This window comes from Oryx dammah, unplaced genomic scaffold (genome assembly GCF_014754425.2).
Source record: "Oryx dammah isolate SB20612 unplaced genomic scaffold, SCBI_Odam_1.1 HiC_scaffold_22, whole genome shotgun sequence".
In the NCBI taxonomy this organism is placed as follows: Eukaryota; Metazoa; Chordata; class Mammalia; order Artiodactyla; family Bovidae; genus Oryx; species Oryx dammah.
The window spans coordinates 26,990,253-27,007,574 of record NW_024070206.1 but is presented as its reverse complement, the minus strand read 5'-3'; the positions used below and the strand labels follow the sequence as shown (position 1 = coordinate 27,007,574).

The following is a 17,322-nucleotide window of genomic DNA, read 5'->3' as shown; positions in this document are numbered from 1 at the left end:
GATTAGTTGGTCCATGGCATGTGGGATCTTCCTAGACCAGAGATCAAAACCATGTCTCCTACACTGGCAGGTGGATTTTTTAACACAGCCACCATGGAAGCCCTAATACGTGTGTGTTTGTTTTTTTAACCTTAATAGGATTATTTCGTATGTGGTTGGACAGCGTCCTAATTTTTTTTTTTTTTGACATCTTTGTCCTGTGTATGCTATTTCTTTGTTTCTATATTTAAAAGGTGCTTCTTTTCTGTCCATCTAAAGAATAACTTCAGTGAATATCTTGAGTGTCCTTTAGGTTATTTTCTTGGCTAAGGCCTCTGAAGTGAGATTACTAGAGTAGAGGATATAAATATTTTTAATGTTCTTGTTATATATTGCCAAATTGCTTTCTTAAAAGGTCATATTGAGGCTTCCCTGGTGGCTTAGTAATAAAAAATCGGCCCGCCAATGGAAGAGACCAGAGAAGGCGATGGCACCCCACTCCAGTACTCTTGCCTGGAAAATCCCATGGATGGAGGAGCCTGGTGGGCTGCAGTCCATGGGGTCGCTAAGAGTCGGACACGACTGAGAGACTTCCCTTTCACTTTTCACTTTCATTCACTGGAGAAGGAAATGGCAACCCACTCCAGTGTTCTTGCCTGGAGAATACCAGGGACGGGGAAGCTTAGTGGGCTGCCGTCTCTGGGGTCGCACAGAGTCGGACACGACTGAAGCGACTTAGCAGCAGCAGCAGCAGCAATGGAAGAGACACGAGTTTGATCCCTGGGTTGGGAAGATCACACTTGCCTCAGAGCTAAGTCCATGCGACACAGCTATTGAGCCTGTGCTCTTGAGCCTGGCAGCTGCGACTGCTGAAAGCCTGTGAGCCCCAGAGCCCGTGCTCCAAAATAAGAGAAGCCACTGAAATGAGAAGCCTGTGCACCACAGCTAGACAGTTATCCACATTCTCCAAAACAAGAGAAAAGCCCTCTCAGCAACGAAGATGGAGCACAGCCACACAAAAAATTATACATAAAAAAGAAGTCATAATTCTGTCTACCTCCATCAGCCTGAGATTTTCAGTCTTATTATATGCTTGCCAGCACTGTATATTATCACTTAAGATGGGATATTGTGGTTAATATAACTTTTCATTGTCATGATTTGCAGTTTCTTTATTTCTACAAAGTGCACCATTCCTCCTTATACTTGCTAAAGAGTTTCATTTTCTTTTTTGTGAGCAGGAGTCTCAAAAGCACTACAGTCCTGTCTCAGAGGAGTTTGGTCGTTGACTTTCTTCACTCTCCCTCCCATTCACTCTTTGGATGTTTATTGAGAAGCATTCCCTCTTTGGATATTTATTGAGCCACTTCAGGAGGCCAGATATGATGCCAGGCTCTGGGGATAGAATAGGGGAAGAAGGCAAAGATACAATCCCTGCTCATGGAAAGCCCATGTGTTCCTGGTATCTAGTTAGGAGTGGGCAGATATGCCAGCCCAAGGGTTCCACCACATGTGAAAAAAGGAGACTGTGTTTTGGTAAAGGGATAATTTGAATATTCATGAGGAACTAAGCTTAGAAAAACCTGCAAGAGGAACTTTGCTTAGTCTGACCTTAAGGAAGTTTAGTGGCTAACAGACAAATTGAAAGAGGAAAGGTACGCTTAAATGATACAGCACTTTTGGTCTCTTCATTTAAGATATCTACAATATCTCCTTAAAGCTTGACACTTCTGCTTGCTGCATTTAGATTCTTCAGCGACCCGGAATTGATTTTTGTGGATAGAGGACAACAGGGGTCCAGTTTCATTTTTTTTCCACATGGGATACCTAACTTCTGAGCATCATTTGTTGAATGGAAAGGTTCTGCTGATCTGCAAGTCACTCTGTTAAGTAGGAAACACCCACATGTCCTAGGAATCTGTTTGGGGACTTTCTAATCTGTTTTGCTGCTCTTTGTCTATCCCTGCACCAACTCCATGCTGTCTTTATTAGGAAAGCTTCATGAGGTTGATATATGACAGGGCTAGTCCTTTCATTTGTTATTGTTCTGACTTCTTTAATACAGAAGCATAATCACTTCGCAGACTTTTGGCTAAGATTAAGTGTAGTATCTGTCCTTATCAGTTTAATACACAAGCATAAGACAGTAAGGGGTTTACATTACTTTGAGCCATCAGTTGCTTATCTAAAGGAAAACCCCGTTTCATGGACTGTGCATTCGTCTCCAAAAACAGGGCTACCTTCTCCACTAGGCAGAGAAGGCACAGTGCCTCAGGTCCATTAACATTTTTAGGTGTTCATGAGAATGTTTTAATTTCTTTTAAAATTAGAAGAAAAAGATGAACTTTTGGTCAGAGAAAGTGTCTTAACATTTAATGTTAATATATTCATCTTTGGGGCTTCCCAGGTGGCGCTAGTGGTAAAGAACTCACCTGCCAATGCAGGAGATATAAGAGTTGCAATTTGATCCCTGGGTCGGGAAGATTCCCCTGGAGGATGACATGGCAACCCACTGCAGAATTCTTGCCTGAAGAATTCCATGGACAGAGGAGCCTGGCGGGCTACAGTCCACAGGGTCGCAAAGAGTCAGATACAACTGAAGTGACTTGACACACACATGGCACTCATGCATATTCACCTTTATATTAATACCACCGCAGCCATAAAACAGAACTTTAAATACTTTAGGCAAATGTATCCAGGGCCTAAGACAGTCATAGATTCATATCAGGTCCGGCCTAATAGCATCTTCTTTTTTTTTTTTTTTAATTTATTTATTTATTTTTAATTTTTACTTTAGCATCTTCTTAAAAATGACACTATTGGTCCCAGGGGCAGAGCTTAGGTGGCCCATCTCTATCCCAGCTTACAAGCTAATTTTTCCTTCTCATGGTAGATGAGCATACCATCTTCAGTTGGAAAAAGAGTACACATGAGCAAATTAACAATCTCACAAATGCTAATTTAAATAAAAATGGAATTCAAAAATATTTATTTCCAGGCATCTGCCAGTTACTAGGGTGTAGAGGGACAAATAAAATGAGCCTACAGTTTCTAGCATATAAAAAAATATATGAGGACTTCTCTGGTGGTCCAGTGGTTAAGATCCACCTTCCAATGCAGAGGACAGGGGTTCCACCTCTGGTCCAGGAAGACTCCACATGCCGCAGAGCAACTAAGCCCATGCGCCACAGCTCCCGTGCTCCGCAACAAGAGAAGCCATTGCAATGAGAAGGCCACACACCACAGCAAGAGAGCAGCCCCCACTCACCACAACCAGAGAAAGCCCTCTTGCAGTAACGAAGACCCAGCGTAAGCCAAAAAATACAGAAATAAAAATTATTTTAAAAAGAATATAGATAGTTAATAAATCATAATTGGGAGAATGGCACACAGTTCAGTTCAGTTTAGTCGCTCAGTAGTTCGAACTCTGTGACCCCATGGACTGCGACATGCCAGGCTTCCCTGTCCATCACCAACTCCCAGAGTCTACTCAAACTCACGTCCATCACATCAATGATGCCATCCAACCATCTCATCCTCTGTCATCCCCTTCTCCTCCCGCCTTCAATCTTTCCCAGCATCAGGGTCTTTTCCAGTGAGTCGGTTCTTCACAACAGGTGGCCAAAGTATTGGAGTTTCAGCTTCACCGTCAGTCCTTCCAATGAATATTCAGGACTGATTTCCTGTAGGATTGACTGTTTGGAACTCCTTGCAGTCCAAGGGACTCTCAAGAGTCTTCTCCAACATTACAGTTCAAAAGCATCAATTCTTCAGCACTTAGCTTTCTTTATAGTCTAACTCTCACATCCATACATGACTACTGGAAAAACCATAGCTTTGACTGAAGTGAAGTGAAGTGAAGTCGCTCAGTCGTGTCTGACTCTTTGCGACTCCATGGACTGTAGCCTACCAGGCTCCATCCACGAGATTTTCCAGGCAAGAATACTAGAGTGGGTTGCCATTTCCTTCTCCAGGGGATCTTCCCGACCCAGGGATCAAAGCTGGGTCTCCCGCATTGCAGGCAAATGCTTTACCATCTGAGCCACCAGGGAAGCCCTATAGCTTTGACTAGATGGACCCTTGCTGGCAAAATAATGTCTCTGCTTTTTAATATGCTGTCTAGGTTGCTCATAGCTTTTCCTACAAGGAGCAAGTGTCTTTTAATTTCATGGCTGCAGTCACCATCTGCAGTGATTTGGGAGCCCCCCAAAATAAAATCTCTCACTGTTTCCATTGTTTCCCCATCTATTTGCCATGGAGTGATGACACCAGATGCCATGATCTTAGTTTTCTGAATGTTGAGTTTTAAGCCAACTTTTCCACTTTCCTTTCTTCAAGAGACTCTAGTTCTTCGCTTTCTGCCATAAGGGTGGTATCATCTGCATATCTGAGGCTATTATATTTCTCCTGGCAATCTTGATTGCAGCTTGTGCTTCATCCAGCCTGGTATTTCACATGATGTACTTCTCATATAAGTTAAATAAGCAGGGTGACAATATACAGCCTTGACGTACTCCTTTCCCGATTTGAAACCAGTCTGTAGTTTCATGTCCAGTTCTAACTGTTACTTCCTGACCTGCATATAGATTTTTCAGGAGGCAGGTCAGGTGGTCTGGTATTCCCATCTCTTTCAGAACTTTCCACAGTTTGTTGTGATCCACACAGTCAAAGGCTTTAGCATAGTCCATAAAGTAAAAGTAGATGTTTTTCTGGAATTCTCTTGTTTCTTCAAGGATCCAGCAGATGTTGGCAATTTGATCTCTGATTCCTCTGCCTTTTCTAAATCCAGCTTGAACATCTGGAAGTTCATGGTTCATGTACTGTGGAAGCCTGGCTTGGAGAATTTTGGGCATTACTTTGCTAGTGTGTGAGATGAGTCCAATTGTGCGGTAGTTTGAACATTCTTTGGCATTGCCTTTCTTTGGGATTGGAATGAAAACTGACCTTTTCCAGTCCTGTGGCCACTGCTGAGTTTTCCAGATTTGCTCACACTGAGTGCAGCACTTTCACAGCATCATCTTTTAGGATTTGAAATAGCTCACCTGGAATTCCGTCACCTCCACTAGCTTTGTTTGTAGTGATGTTTCCTAAGGCCCACTTGACTTCACATTCCAGGATGTCTGGCTCTAGGTGAGTGATCACACCATCGTGGTTATTGTGGTTTTGGCTCACAAGTACAATAGCAAGGCTGAGTTAATCCTTAGTTGCAAAATAGGTATTGTTATTTTCAGTTTTACAAATGAGAAAATCCAGACACAACAACTGAGTGGCGTCTCCCAAGCCTCAACCAATAAACATCGGGGACAGTATTTGAACACCAGGACTCAGACTCCAAGCCCTGTGCAGTTTACTGTTTGGTCAGAAACAGTGCTCATTCTTTAGAAAACACTCAGTAAATTAGACTGGATTCAACCAAGGGAGAAATGTTGCCACTCCAAATGATTTCACCTTTGTCTTTAGAGCAGCTTTTTAATCTCCCCTCCCCAGCTTTACTGAGGGATATCTTAACTATCATAAAGCTTACTCAATTCAAGTGGATAGTTCAGTGATTTCTAGTAACTTGACCAAGTGGTGCCACCATCACCATAAACCAGTTTTAGAACATTTCCATCCCCCAACAGGAAACCTCATGCCTACTTTCAGTTAATTTTCATTCCCTCCTTGCCCCAGGCAACCACTAATCTATTTCCTATCTCTAGTAATTTGCCTTTTCTGAACATTTCATATAAATGAAACCATATAATACATGGTCTCTTTTGACTAGTTTCTTTCACTTAGCACAGTGTTTTTGAAGTTCATTCATGATATACGATAGCAGGTATCAGTAGCTTGCTCTTTATTATTGTTGAATGATATTCTATTTTATGGATACACAATGTTGTCTATTCGTTCATGAGTTGATTGACATTTAGCTTGTCTCCAGTTTTCGACTGAATGAACAAAGCTGCTATATGAACATTTGTGTGCAAGTTTTTGCAAGAACATGTCCTTATTTCTCCTGGGTAGATGGGGGTAATATTAATATTAATATCTCATTACAGTTTTGATTTGTATTTCCCTAATGACTAATGCTGAGCATCTTTTCATGTGATTATTAGCTATTTGTATATGTTCTCTGAAGAAATGTCTGTTCCAAATCTTTTCCCCATGTTTTGATTGGACTGTAAGCTTGTTACTGAGTTGTAAGAGTTCTTCATAAATTCTGGATACAAATCCTTTATTAAATATGTGTTTTTCAAGTATCTTTTTCTAGTTTATCACTTATCTTTTCATTTCCTTAATACTGTCTTTTGAAGTGTAAAAGCTTTGAATTTTGAGGAGGTCCATTTTATCAATTTGCCCAGAAATAAATCCTTTTATTTATAATCAATTGATTATTGATAAGTGAAATTCACTGACAAAAAGACATCTGTTTAACTGGTGATGCTGGAGCAATTGGATATCCACATGTGAACAGGTGAACTTAGATGCTCAACTCACATGACACACAAAAATTAACTCAAAATGACTAATGTGAGAGATAAAACAATAAAACTTTAAGGAAAAAATATGGAAAATTTTGTGTTAGGCAAAGATTTTTTTAATCTATTCTTTTTTTCTCTTCCTCTTTATTTCTGGCTGCACGACACAGCTTCTAGGATCTTATTTTGAATTCCTGTCCTTATTAAACACAAAACACATACGTGTGTGTGTGTGTGCAGTAAGTGTGTACAATACAGGTAGTAACTATGTAGCCACCTTCAGTCAAAACCATAAAATATTTTACCAGGATTGTTAGCTAAAATTTGAATTATCAATGACACAAATATGTTGAAAGAAAATATCCAAAAGATAAAGCAGCAAGCCAGCCAGAACAGAATGTCCAGAGCTCAGCAGTTGGAATGAAAGACAAAGCTGTGTAAATAGTAAATTAATCCCATCTTCAAATACTTTCCTTATTTGTGTGCTTTAGCAAATATTTTGCTAAAATGTATGCTTACATTTCTGGCTAAGAAATGCTGATTACAGGCAGTCATTGATTGCAGATTAAGAAGGCAATCTCCTACAGGAGGGTAAATCTCTATCAGCTAAGGAGATGCTGCATACGCTTAATGTTTGAAATGAAAATATAGGCTAGTATAAAATTCTTACAATCTATTACTTTCAAAATACATTGAAAAAAATTATTGTTGAAGACTCCATAAATATTATTTGTCAAGAAGAAAGTTTTAGACACAAAGTTTTACTCTTAAAGGCACCATCTTCTATTAAATTCTCTGGATTGCACCTAAAATTAATAGCTAATTTCATGGTCAAATTACCATTCTCCCCTCAACAAGGGATACACAAGAATATTGACATGGCACTTGGTCACTTGTGTTCACTGTAAGTCAGTTGTGAAAACTAAAGGAGCCTTTGCTAAATAAAGCCTGAATCTTGAATTCCTCTATTTGGAGCAATTTTCATTTTCAAAATATATTTCTGCATAATTAAAATGCTAATTAACATTTCACTATTTATTATTAACATTTCAGTATCTTTTCATTATTTTCAGGTATGACTAGTTATTTATACATATTCACCTCTCCCTTATGAAAGGTAACATGTTTTATTGCTTTTATCCCTTATTTGAGTGCTTTTTAAATCATTGGAGCCAACAATCAAGTACTGGAACCCTGCCTTATAGCATCTGACAAGGGTCTGGGAATATAATAAACACACAGTAAGTTTCTGTTGGAATGAAGTAAGTATTCACCACTAATGCTGTAGTATTAAAATTGCATTTCCTTAGACCCAAGTTCTAATGGCAGAAAATATACTTCAGAATCAAATTACTAAAATTGTAGGAGACATCATTGTAACAAAAGCTAATATTTCAGTGCCAAGAGCCAAATGCCAACTTTTTTCTTACTTGAATACCTAATGACGTGATGTTCTCTCATTTATTCTAAATGAGAATTTAGAATATTCTCTTCTCTCTTAAATGACAGCCTTTATATAAATCTCTTGGACAGTTTAAAGGCTAGACTTAAAATCCAGGATGAAATGGTTTTTGCTGAATCCAGATACATAGCAAAAAATGTCCCCAAATAAAGTCATCTTCATTATCACTGCAACTGTTACTAATATATTCTAATAATCACTTCCACCTTGAAAATAAGTGGAAACGATTTACCAGCTCATCAAAATTTCATATACATTTGGAAGAGAAATGCCAAGTAGTGCAATGAAGAAAGACAGCCTTTTTTCCAATTTGTTGTGGTTGAGTGAACTCTGGCAGAACACATATGCTATGAGGTTTGTGGGTAAAATAATACTTTCCAAAATACAAGTGAACTGAAAAAAAATTCTCTCATACTTTTGAAATACTTTTCTTCTTGCCTAAGATACAACCTAGGCTGGTTCTGAAAATTTTTCTCAAATACTATCTTCAGGGATCTCTTCAGTTACAGCCCTCCAGCCCTGCGGCCACCTAGAAACATTAAGTCCCCCTGGAGTATTATCCTGACCTGAGTGCAGGCCTTCACACTAGAGGAATTCTCAGAAGTTTTAGACTAGTGGCTTATCTGCTCAGTTATCAGATCAGCCATTCTGTTGACCCTGCTCTGATACTGTAACATGGCTTCAGGTCCTAAGATTTTATCTGGTTATTTGTAACCAAGCTGCAATCTTGTATTACCTGAAACTAGATCCTAGATTCTTCCATTGTGATCTTCAGTCCAGCTTTGGGATTTTAGTTTGTATCCAGGTTGGTTTGTAATACTCAATATAATGTTCAGCAAGCCTAGTTAGAGCCCTACCCTAGCACCCTAGTCTTCATGAGAATGTCCTCAATAAATGCCACCTCATAGTTATGACTCAAACTTCTCTCATGGCTGTATTTCTACTCACTACCTCCTGTCAGACTCCTCTAGACACAGGTCCTAAGCTTGAGCTAAATTCTCTACCAACTGTTAGTTCCTGTCTCCTTGCCTTGCCTGGCATTGGCAGTGCTGTTTGGGATTTGGGGTCCTGGTCACCCACAGACTGACCCATCTCAATGCTGAGTTCTAATTCGAATAGTAACTCAAGTAAAACCTCTATTAAAAAAAAAAATCTCTGTTCAAATCAGCCAACTGTAAGTTTAAAATGCCTCAATAAATATACATCTGCTGTTTGAAACTGCGAAAGAAAATAACCCGTTACCTGTCTGAATGAATCCTGATTTGTATCCATTTGTTGTACCGTTTTCTGGGGTCACAGTTGATGACACTGAAGAGTTTGGTTTAATGGAGTGGCAAGTGGTAGAGGATTGTCGGCTTCTACATTCTAGGAAGGAATAAGAATCGTAGAGAACAATATTCTGTTAAAACAAGTGATGGAGCCACAATCCACAAAATCTCTAAAATAAACTCCTGCTCCTCAAGGGGCAGCCACTTTCTTTAAGAGATCCCCCTTCCCCAGTCCTGACTCCAACAGAACGTCAAGCTGGTGACATAATTTGTCTTCCTAGGGCCATGTTTGGAAAAGAAAGAGATGATTTTGTTCCCTAGAACAGTTTGACTTTTGTTATGCAAAGACTAGTTTCCAGGAGAAAAATTACTCATAACCAATATAATCATGCTAGTTTTATGGGTAAGACTGAGGTTAAATTATCAATAATTTATAAAAACTCAGTAAGCTTTCAAGCACCAGTTAATCTCCTGTCTGGGACCGATTTCAGTGCAGAATAGTAACCTAGATTTGGAGCCTCCTAGACTCCCTTCAACCTTAATTTATGTTCAGAAACAGAAGCAAAGAAAAATTTGTAAGCAGAGGAGAAAAATGAGAAATTTTCAAATTCTTACTATTCTCAGTTCTTATTAAAAGAAACTGGCAGATATTATTCAAAGTAATTACTGATTGTGCAACACTAAACTTCATTTTAAATGAGACAATATTAATTGGGCTTTGGTGTAGTATTTTAATAATACTTTGCACTGATTCAGGTAGATAGCAAATATTGTGACTACCTGTGTGGCTATAACTTCCAAACAATTTATACTATATGGTGTACCGTATTAGTATTTAAAGGTAGCAGGTGAAAAAGGAATATAAATGGTTATAAATGACAAAGTTAATTATAGTGGGTCCTTTAGAGAGCTTCCAAGTTTATTGGAGACATGCAAAAGGTAGGTGCAGTTTTCTGCAATCTTCTATGCTGTGACCTTCCTTGAAGAGCTACTATATTTTGGCTGAAAAGGATATCTCCATGTTAGGTATATTGTATACAAACATGTATTTGACATTATATACATAAATACAGTTCCAAAATAGCAATGGCTATAAGTGTGAGGTTCCAGTGTGTCACAAACTATTTCAAAAAGGTTAATTCTTTACCAGAAAGATGAATTGTAACTGAGCACTAAATAAGAATTTAAAGATACTTTATGCAACCATAAAATAGTCATCACTTTATATCAACACAAAGTGTCGTCACTTCGCCGACAAAGGTCTGTATAGTCAAAGTTATGGTTTTAGTCATGTATGGATGTGAGAGTTGGACTATAAAGAAAGCTGAGCACCAAAGAACTGATGCTGTTGGACTGTGGTATTGGAGAAGACTCTTGAGAGTCCCTTGGACAGTAAGGAGATTAAGCCCATACATTCTAAAAGAAATCAGCCCTGAATATTCATTGGAAGGACTGATGCTGAAGCTGAAGCTTCAATACTTTGGCCACCTGATGCAAAGAGCTGACACACTGGAAAAGACCCTGATGCTGGGAAAGACTGAAGGCAAAAGGAAAAGGGGGCACCAGAAGATGAGATGGTTAGATAGCATCACCGACTCAATAGACATGAATTTGAGCAAACTCTGGGAGATAGTGGAGGACAGGAAAGCCTGCTGTGCTGCAGTCCATGGGGTTGCAATGAGTCGGACACAACTCGAGCAACTGAGCAGGCATGCACACTAAATGCCAGAAGAGCTAGGAAGAGCCCATTCCCTGCCCCCTAGAGAGATGTATTCCACACCCCAAGAGATAAATACAATGAGAAATTTAAATAGTTTCTATTAAAAATGAAAAGCAGCAAATCAAGGGACTTCCCTGGACGTTCAGTGGTTAAGGATCTGCTTCCACTGCAGAGTTCCCCTGATTAGGGAACTAAGATCCCACAGGGTACATGAAGCAGCCAAAAAAAAAAAAAAAATGAAGCTAGTCAAATAACCTGCCAGGGGCTTTACATTTTGGCATAGTCTTCTGAACTTGGGGTATTTATCTATTGCACACCTGGATTCTGAACCCCGTATGGGTCACAGGTCCCTTGTCAATATCCTAACATTCACAATTCCCTTCCCACCCCCAGAAGCTGACGCTACCTTTCCAGCAGATAAGAGGTCCCTTCGACAGCACACCCTGGGAGCTTCTGACTAGGTAGTACTTTAAGTGCTTCTGCTTCTTTGGCTGGGTGGTGAGCTTCAAGTTTATGTGGTTGGAAAATTCCGTGAAATACCGAAATCCTCTTTCTCCACAGCCGATACAGTTTCCAGAAAACCCTGAAATGACGAGAAACAGTTACTGGTGGCCTTGCATGTTGTTATAATACTTAAATTTTATATTCAAAAGGATAGAAATACTCACTCTTTGGCCTGTTAACTTCCTAATTTCAAGGAAATAATTCAAAGGAAAAAAAATAGGTGCAAAAAATTTAGCAGTTGTAACAGTGAAAGATGAAATAATTTTAAAATGCTCTAAAGGGATAATGATTAAGGGAATAGAATGGATAATATCACAGGATAGAATTTATATAGCTGACACAAAAATATGAAAAAGTTTGGACCTAGAGATACCTATTATTTCCTCCTTACAAATTCCCTTCTTTTTTTAAAATTTTATTGGTTTTTGGCTGCGCTGGGTCTCTGTTGCTGCCCAGGGTTTTCTCCACTTGCGGTGAGCAGGGGCTACTCTCTAGCTGTGGTGCGCAGGCTCCTCACTGCAGTGGTTTCTCTTGTCATGGAGCACGGGCTCTGGGTGCACAGCCTTCAGTAGTTGCGGCTCCTGGGCTCTGGAGCACAGGCTCAATAGGGGAGCACACAGGCTTAGCCGCTCCACAGCATGTGGGATCTTCCCGGCTCAGGGACAGAACCCATGTCTCCTGCACTAGCAAGTGGATTCTTTACCACTGAGCCACCAGGGAAGCCCCACATTTCCTTCTTAACCTACTGGCCCTGGTTCTCCATCCTACCCACCATGTGGACTTGACGCCACAGCCACAGCTGATTAGACTGTGGACCATTATCTGACCCCATCTTGGACAGTCAGTCTCTCTCCTGGAATTCTGAAATAAATACAAAAAGAATCGGTCAGATGATACCAGACCCTGGATATGTAAAGTTTTGTACAATTTGAACCCAAGTCAGGGCTATGCCAGCTAGGGTGTGGGAGAGAGCAAACTGGAATCGTGAAGAGGAGCTGGTCTCCAGATAGGAGAGTACGAACAGAGATGTATAAACTCAGGGCATTGTTCACATCCTAGTTTCTATGAGATCCGCTGTACTTTTTGGCACAAGTTTCCTGAGATTCCCAATTCCTCTCTATTCAAGGAGACCCAACCAGTCCATCCTAAAGGAGATCAGTTCTGGGTGTTCATTGGAAGGACTGATATTGAAGCTGAAACTCCAATACTTTGACCACCTGATGCGAGAACTGACTCATTTGAAAAGATCCTGATGCTGGGAAAGGTTGAAGGTGGGAGAAGAGGATGACAGAGGATGAGATAGTTGGATGGCATCACTGACTTAATGGACTGACTTAAGTTTGAGTAAACTCCAGGAGTTGGTGATGGACAAGGAGACCTGGCGTGCTGTAGTCCATGGGGTCACAAAGAGTCGGACACGACTGAGTGACTGAACTGACTGATATAAGAAGAGAAGAGAAGGACCACGGGATTCAAGACAGACTATCTTATAATGTCCCAATCTCAGAATGCTGACAATCAATTCAGAACACTTAGAAATGGGCAGTCCAACATATTATTATTTATTCAATGATTATTTGAGCACCTACCTGTATGCCAGGCATTGTGCTAAACACTGGAAAACCAGCAGTGAATGAAAGATAGTCACAACCTCCCGTCAGTTACATAATATTAGTAATTCTACATAATTAGTTTATTACCATCACTTATAGAGATATAAATATTAACATAATTTCATAAATTATTTAAAACTTATTCAGAGATGGACTGCATTCGAGGGCATTTAGCTATTTGTCTAATACCTTGCAGTTGTAGAACAAAAGAATAAAGATGTCAATGGTTGCCTCATTCACCAAATTCCTAAAGTCAACCATCCATCTAACCATTCATCCATCCACGTAGCCATGTATAGACCCACTAATCCATGCATCTATCTACCTGTCCATCCATCCATCCAACAAATATATGTACTTTGCTATGTGCTGGCACTATCTTGGGTACCAGGTTTTAGCACTGAACAAGGAAGACAAAACCACGGCCTCCAGGGACCCTGCTTTCTGATGTGATCATTATCCTTTGATGGAAAATTGGCTGACCTATGAGACAGATGCAACATACTCAAACACAATAAATAGAAGAATCTTCAGCTGAAATAAAACCAGTGTCAACAATGAGGCTTATCTCAAAGGTCCAAGCCAAGTAGTTCATAAAAGATTAATGCGAGAATTGGAATTTAAAAATTATTGGGATTAGAGTTTACCTCTTTTCCTCTACCTGTTTCCTGAGATGAAAACCAAAAGAATGTAAGGAGGAAGAAAGCAAGGGATCTGGATAATCTTCAAAGAAGAGAAACTTCCTACTAATGATGAGAATTAGCAATATAAACGAGTAAGAATGCTATAGTCCATTTTTAAAACTCTGTATGGTTTCCATATTAACTTTGATTCAAGACAGATTTTATCTGCTTAAAGTTCATGCTGTCACTATCACAAAAAAATAATGTCTCTTTCAGCGAAATTACGTTTCTAGTTTTTCCAGCAATCAGATCTTTCAATTGCATGGCAGATGTGGAGCATATGCACCGCCAAGTGGATCAATTTATTTTGAAATCAATTTCCCCATAGTCTTTGGAATCTGCATAATCTATATAAAAATTTAGACAAATTGGTATTGGAGTCCACAAGGATTACAGAGTATTTTAAGTTTTTAAAAAATTTCCCACTAAATCTTTAAAATTTTTTATTTTTATAATTATTATTTTTTTTTGCTGTGCCACATGGCTTGTGGGTACTAATCCCCTGACCAGGAACTGAACGTGGGCCCTCAGCAGTGAGTGTGTAAAGCCCTAACCACTGGACTGCCAGGGAATTCCCCCCACTATATTATAATGTATACTAAAATCATTCATCTTAAGTAAGAAATGTTGGATGAGTATTAACTTTTCCACAATAGAGTAATGAACATATAAAAATCTCATTGTGCCTTTCTATGAGAACTTTTACCGTTTTGTGGCACTACACTTTCACTTGGAGTAGTGGTTAATAAAAAATTATTAAACAAAGTCCCATGTCTATAAGGGTATTTAATAAATATGATAGAATGGCAGAATAATTACCAATTAAAGAGCAAGTATGTGCCAGACACTGCTATTGGGTACCTTATAAACTTCACCCCTTCGATCATTATAACCCTGCAGGGTAGGCATAATCGGTTTCTTTACATATCAATAAATGGCGAATCTGAGACTTCAAGAAAATAAGTAGCTTGCTCAAGTTCTTAAAGTGCTAAGTAGCAAATCTGGGATTTAAACCCAGTACTAATTCCAAAGCCTTTGGTTTCATATTCCTGATTACAAAGGATTATAAAATCTATTATTCTGATGGTCTTTTCTGTGTTCTTCCATGACATTCTGAGAGGATCCCTCTAGTCATGAAGAAAAGGCATTGAGTAAAAAGGCATTATAAGAGATTTTTCTATGTTTGTAATCAGAAACACATATTCACTGTCCCATTTGATAAAACTTTGATGTTTCTAAAGTGCTAAAAAGGTTTCCAACAACAAAAAGTTGTTCTTCCAGAACCAACTAGGTTCTTAGCTCTGTGATGGAAAAGACCATGTCTTATCTTTCTTGTGCTCACATATTATAGCCTAATGTGATTTTTAGCAAAAAACACTGTTGAATGAATAAATGAACAAAAGAATACTTGGATCTTCTTTGCTAATTTAGTCCAATGTACAAACTTTACAGGAGATCCAACCAGTTCATCCTAAAGATCAGTCCTGGGTGTTTACTGGAAGGACTGATGTTGAAGCTGAAACTCCAATACTTTGGCCACCTGATGCGAAGAGCTGACTCATTTGAAAAGACCCTGATGCTGGGAAAGATTGAGGGCAGGAGGAGAAGGGGACGACAGAGGATGAGATGGTTGGATGGCATCACTGACTCGATGGACATGAGTTTGGGTGAACTCCAGGAGTTGGTGATGGACAGGGAGGCCTGGCATGCTGCGGTTCATAGCGTCGCAAAGAGTCGGACATGACTGAGCGACTGAACCAAACTGAAGAAACTTTACCATTAGGTATCTATATTAAACTATCTGCTCAATTTCACTAAAAGAAAAAAAATGGATATTAAAAAAAATTAAAGCCCATGAAAATGAAAATTATCACTTGTTTTTCTATGAATCAAGAGCAGGCTTTGAACTATAGTTTAAGGAAACTTTACAAAGCATGTGCAGGATCATTTTCTGACTCAAGATTCTGATCTGTATACTCCTAGACTTCGCACAGCAAAGGAAACCATACACAAAATGAAAAGACAGCCTATGGAATGGGAGAAAATATTTGCAAATGATATCACCACAAACGGGTTAGTATACAAAATACACAAACAGCTCTACAACTCAGTATCGAAAAAACAAACCACTCAATCAAAAAGTGGGCAGAAAACATGAATAAACGTTTTTGCAAAGAACACATATAGATGGCTAACAGGCACAGGAAGAGATGCTTAACACTGATGGTTATTAGAGAAATGCAAATCTACAACAATGATATCATTTCGCACCTGTCAGAATGGCTATCATCAGAAAGTGTACAAATAACAAATGCTGGAAAGCATGTGAAGAGAAGAAAACCCTTGTACACTTTTGGTGGAAAAGGAACTGGTGCAGTCATTATGGAAAAGAGTAATAGAGGTTCCTTTAAAAACTTAAACCAGAACTGCTATATAATTCAGTAACTTCAGTGCTGGGTATAAAGCCAAAGAATGAAAACACTAAATTGAAAGATACACGCACCTTGAAGTTCATAGCAACGTTGTTTACAATAGCCAAGATATGGAAGCAACATAAGTATCCATCAACAGAAAAATGGATAAAGAATATGTGGTATGTATATATATATATATATATATATACATATACATAATACATCATATATATATCCTGTGGATATATATATATGTGATACATATATAACATACAAACGAGTTCCATTCCAATAATGTATTATTCATAAGTCCAACTTATTAAAAAACCCAACAGAGTTAGCCTAGGTACCCAACTAACACAGTTGGCTATATGGTACTATACTGTAATAGGTTTATAATACTTTTCACACAAATAATACATGAAAGACAAACACAAAAAATAAACAAAACATTTTTAATCCTATGGTACAGTATCTTGAAAAAGTGCAATAGTACTGTATTGATACTGTACTATTGCACAGTATTATATATAATACTATATGTATTGCTGGCATACAGGGGCTGGCATCCAGTGAACAGGCAAGAAGAGTTACTGACTAGAGGAGGGAGAAGAGGTGGGAGATGGCAGAGCTGAAGGACTGTCAGCAATAGGAGATGGAGGGCAAGCTGCAATTTCACTCACACCTTACATGACTGGACATGCAAATATACATTCACATCTTTGAAAGCCTGCGACTTGAAGGTTTGTATGTAGTGGCCTTAATATATATGTATACATACACACATGTATACACACAGACACATGCACACACAATGGAAGATTACTCAGTCATAAAAAAGAATGAAATTCTGCCATCTATAGAAACATCAATGACCTTAGAGGGTATTATGCTTAGTGAAATAGGTCAGATAGAAGAAAAAAACTGTATGATGTCACTTATCTGTGAATCCAAAAATAATACAAATGAATGATACAGCAAAACAAAAAGACTCACAGGTATAGAAAACTAGCGCTTATCAGCGGATAAAGGGAAGGAGGGGGCATGATAGGTGTAAGGGATTAACAGATACAAACTGCTAATATAAAATAGGTAAGCAACATGGATATATATTTCAGCACAGGGAATTATACCCATTATCCTATAATAATTTTTAATGGAGTACAATCTGTAAAAATACTGAATCACTTGAATTAATGATACTTCATGCCATTC

General features: G+C 38.8%; 1 protein-coding gene across 2 annotated transcripts in view; it reads right to left on the bottom strand.

Moving 5' to 3' along the window:
• GREB1L (GREB1 like retinoic acid receptor coactivator) overlaps window positions 1-17,322 on the bottom strand; it is a 122,138-nt gene that overhangs the window by 80,228 nt on the left and 24,588 nt on the right. For both annotated transcript variants that reach the window (XM_040264709.1, XM_040264710.1), the window contains 2 exons: window positions 11,300-11,476; window positions 9,148-9,270 (listed from right to left, as the gene is read on the bottom strand). In XM_040264709.1, the coding sequence (XP_040120643.1) occupies window positions 9,148-9,270; window positions 11,300-11,476 (300 nt within the window). The remainder of the gene's footprint in view (window positions 1-9,147; window positions 9,271-11,299; window positions 11,477-17,322) is intronic.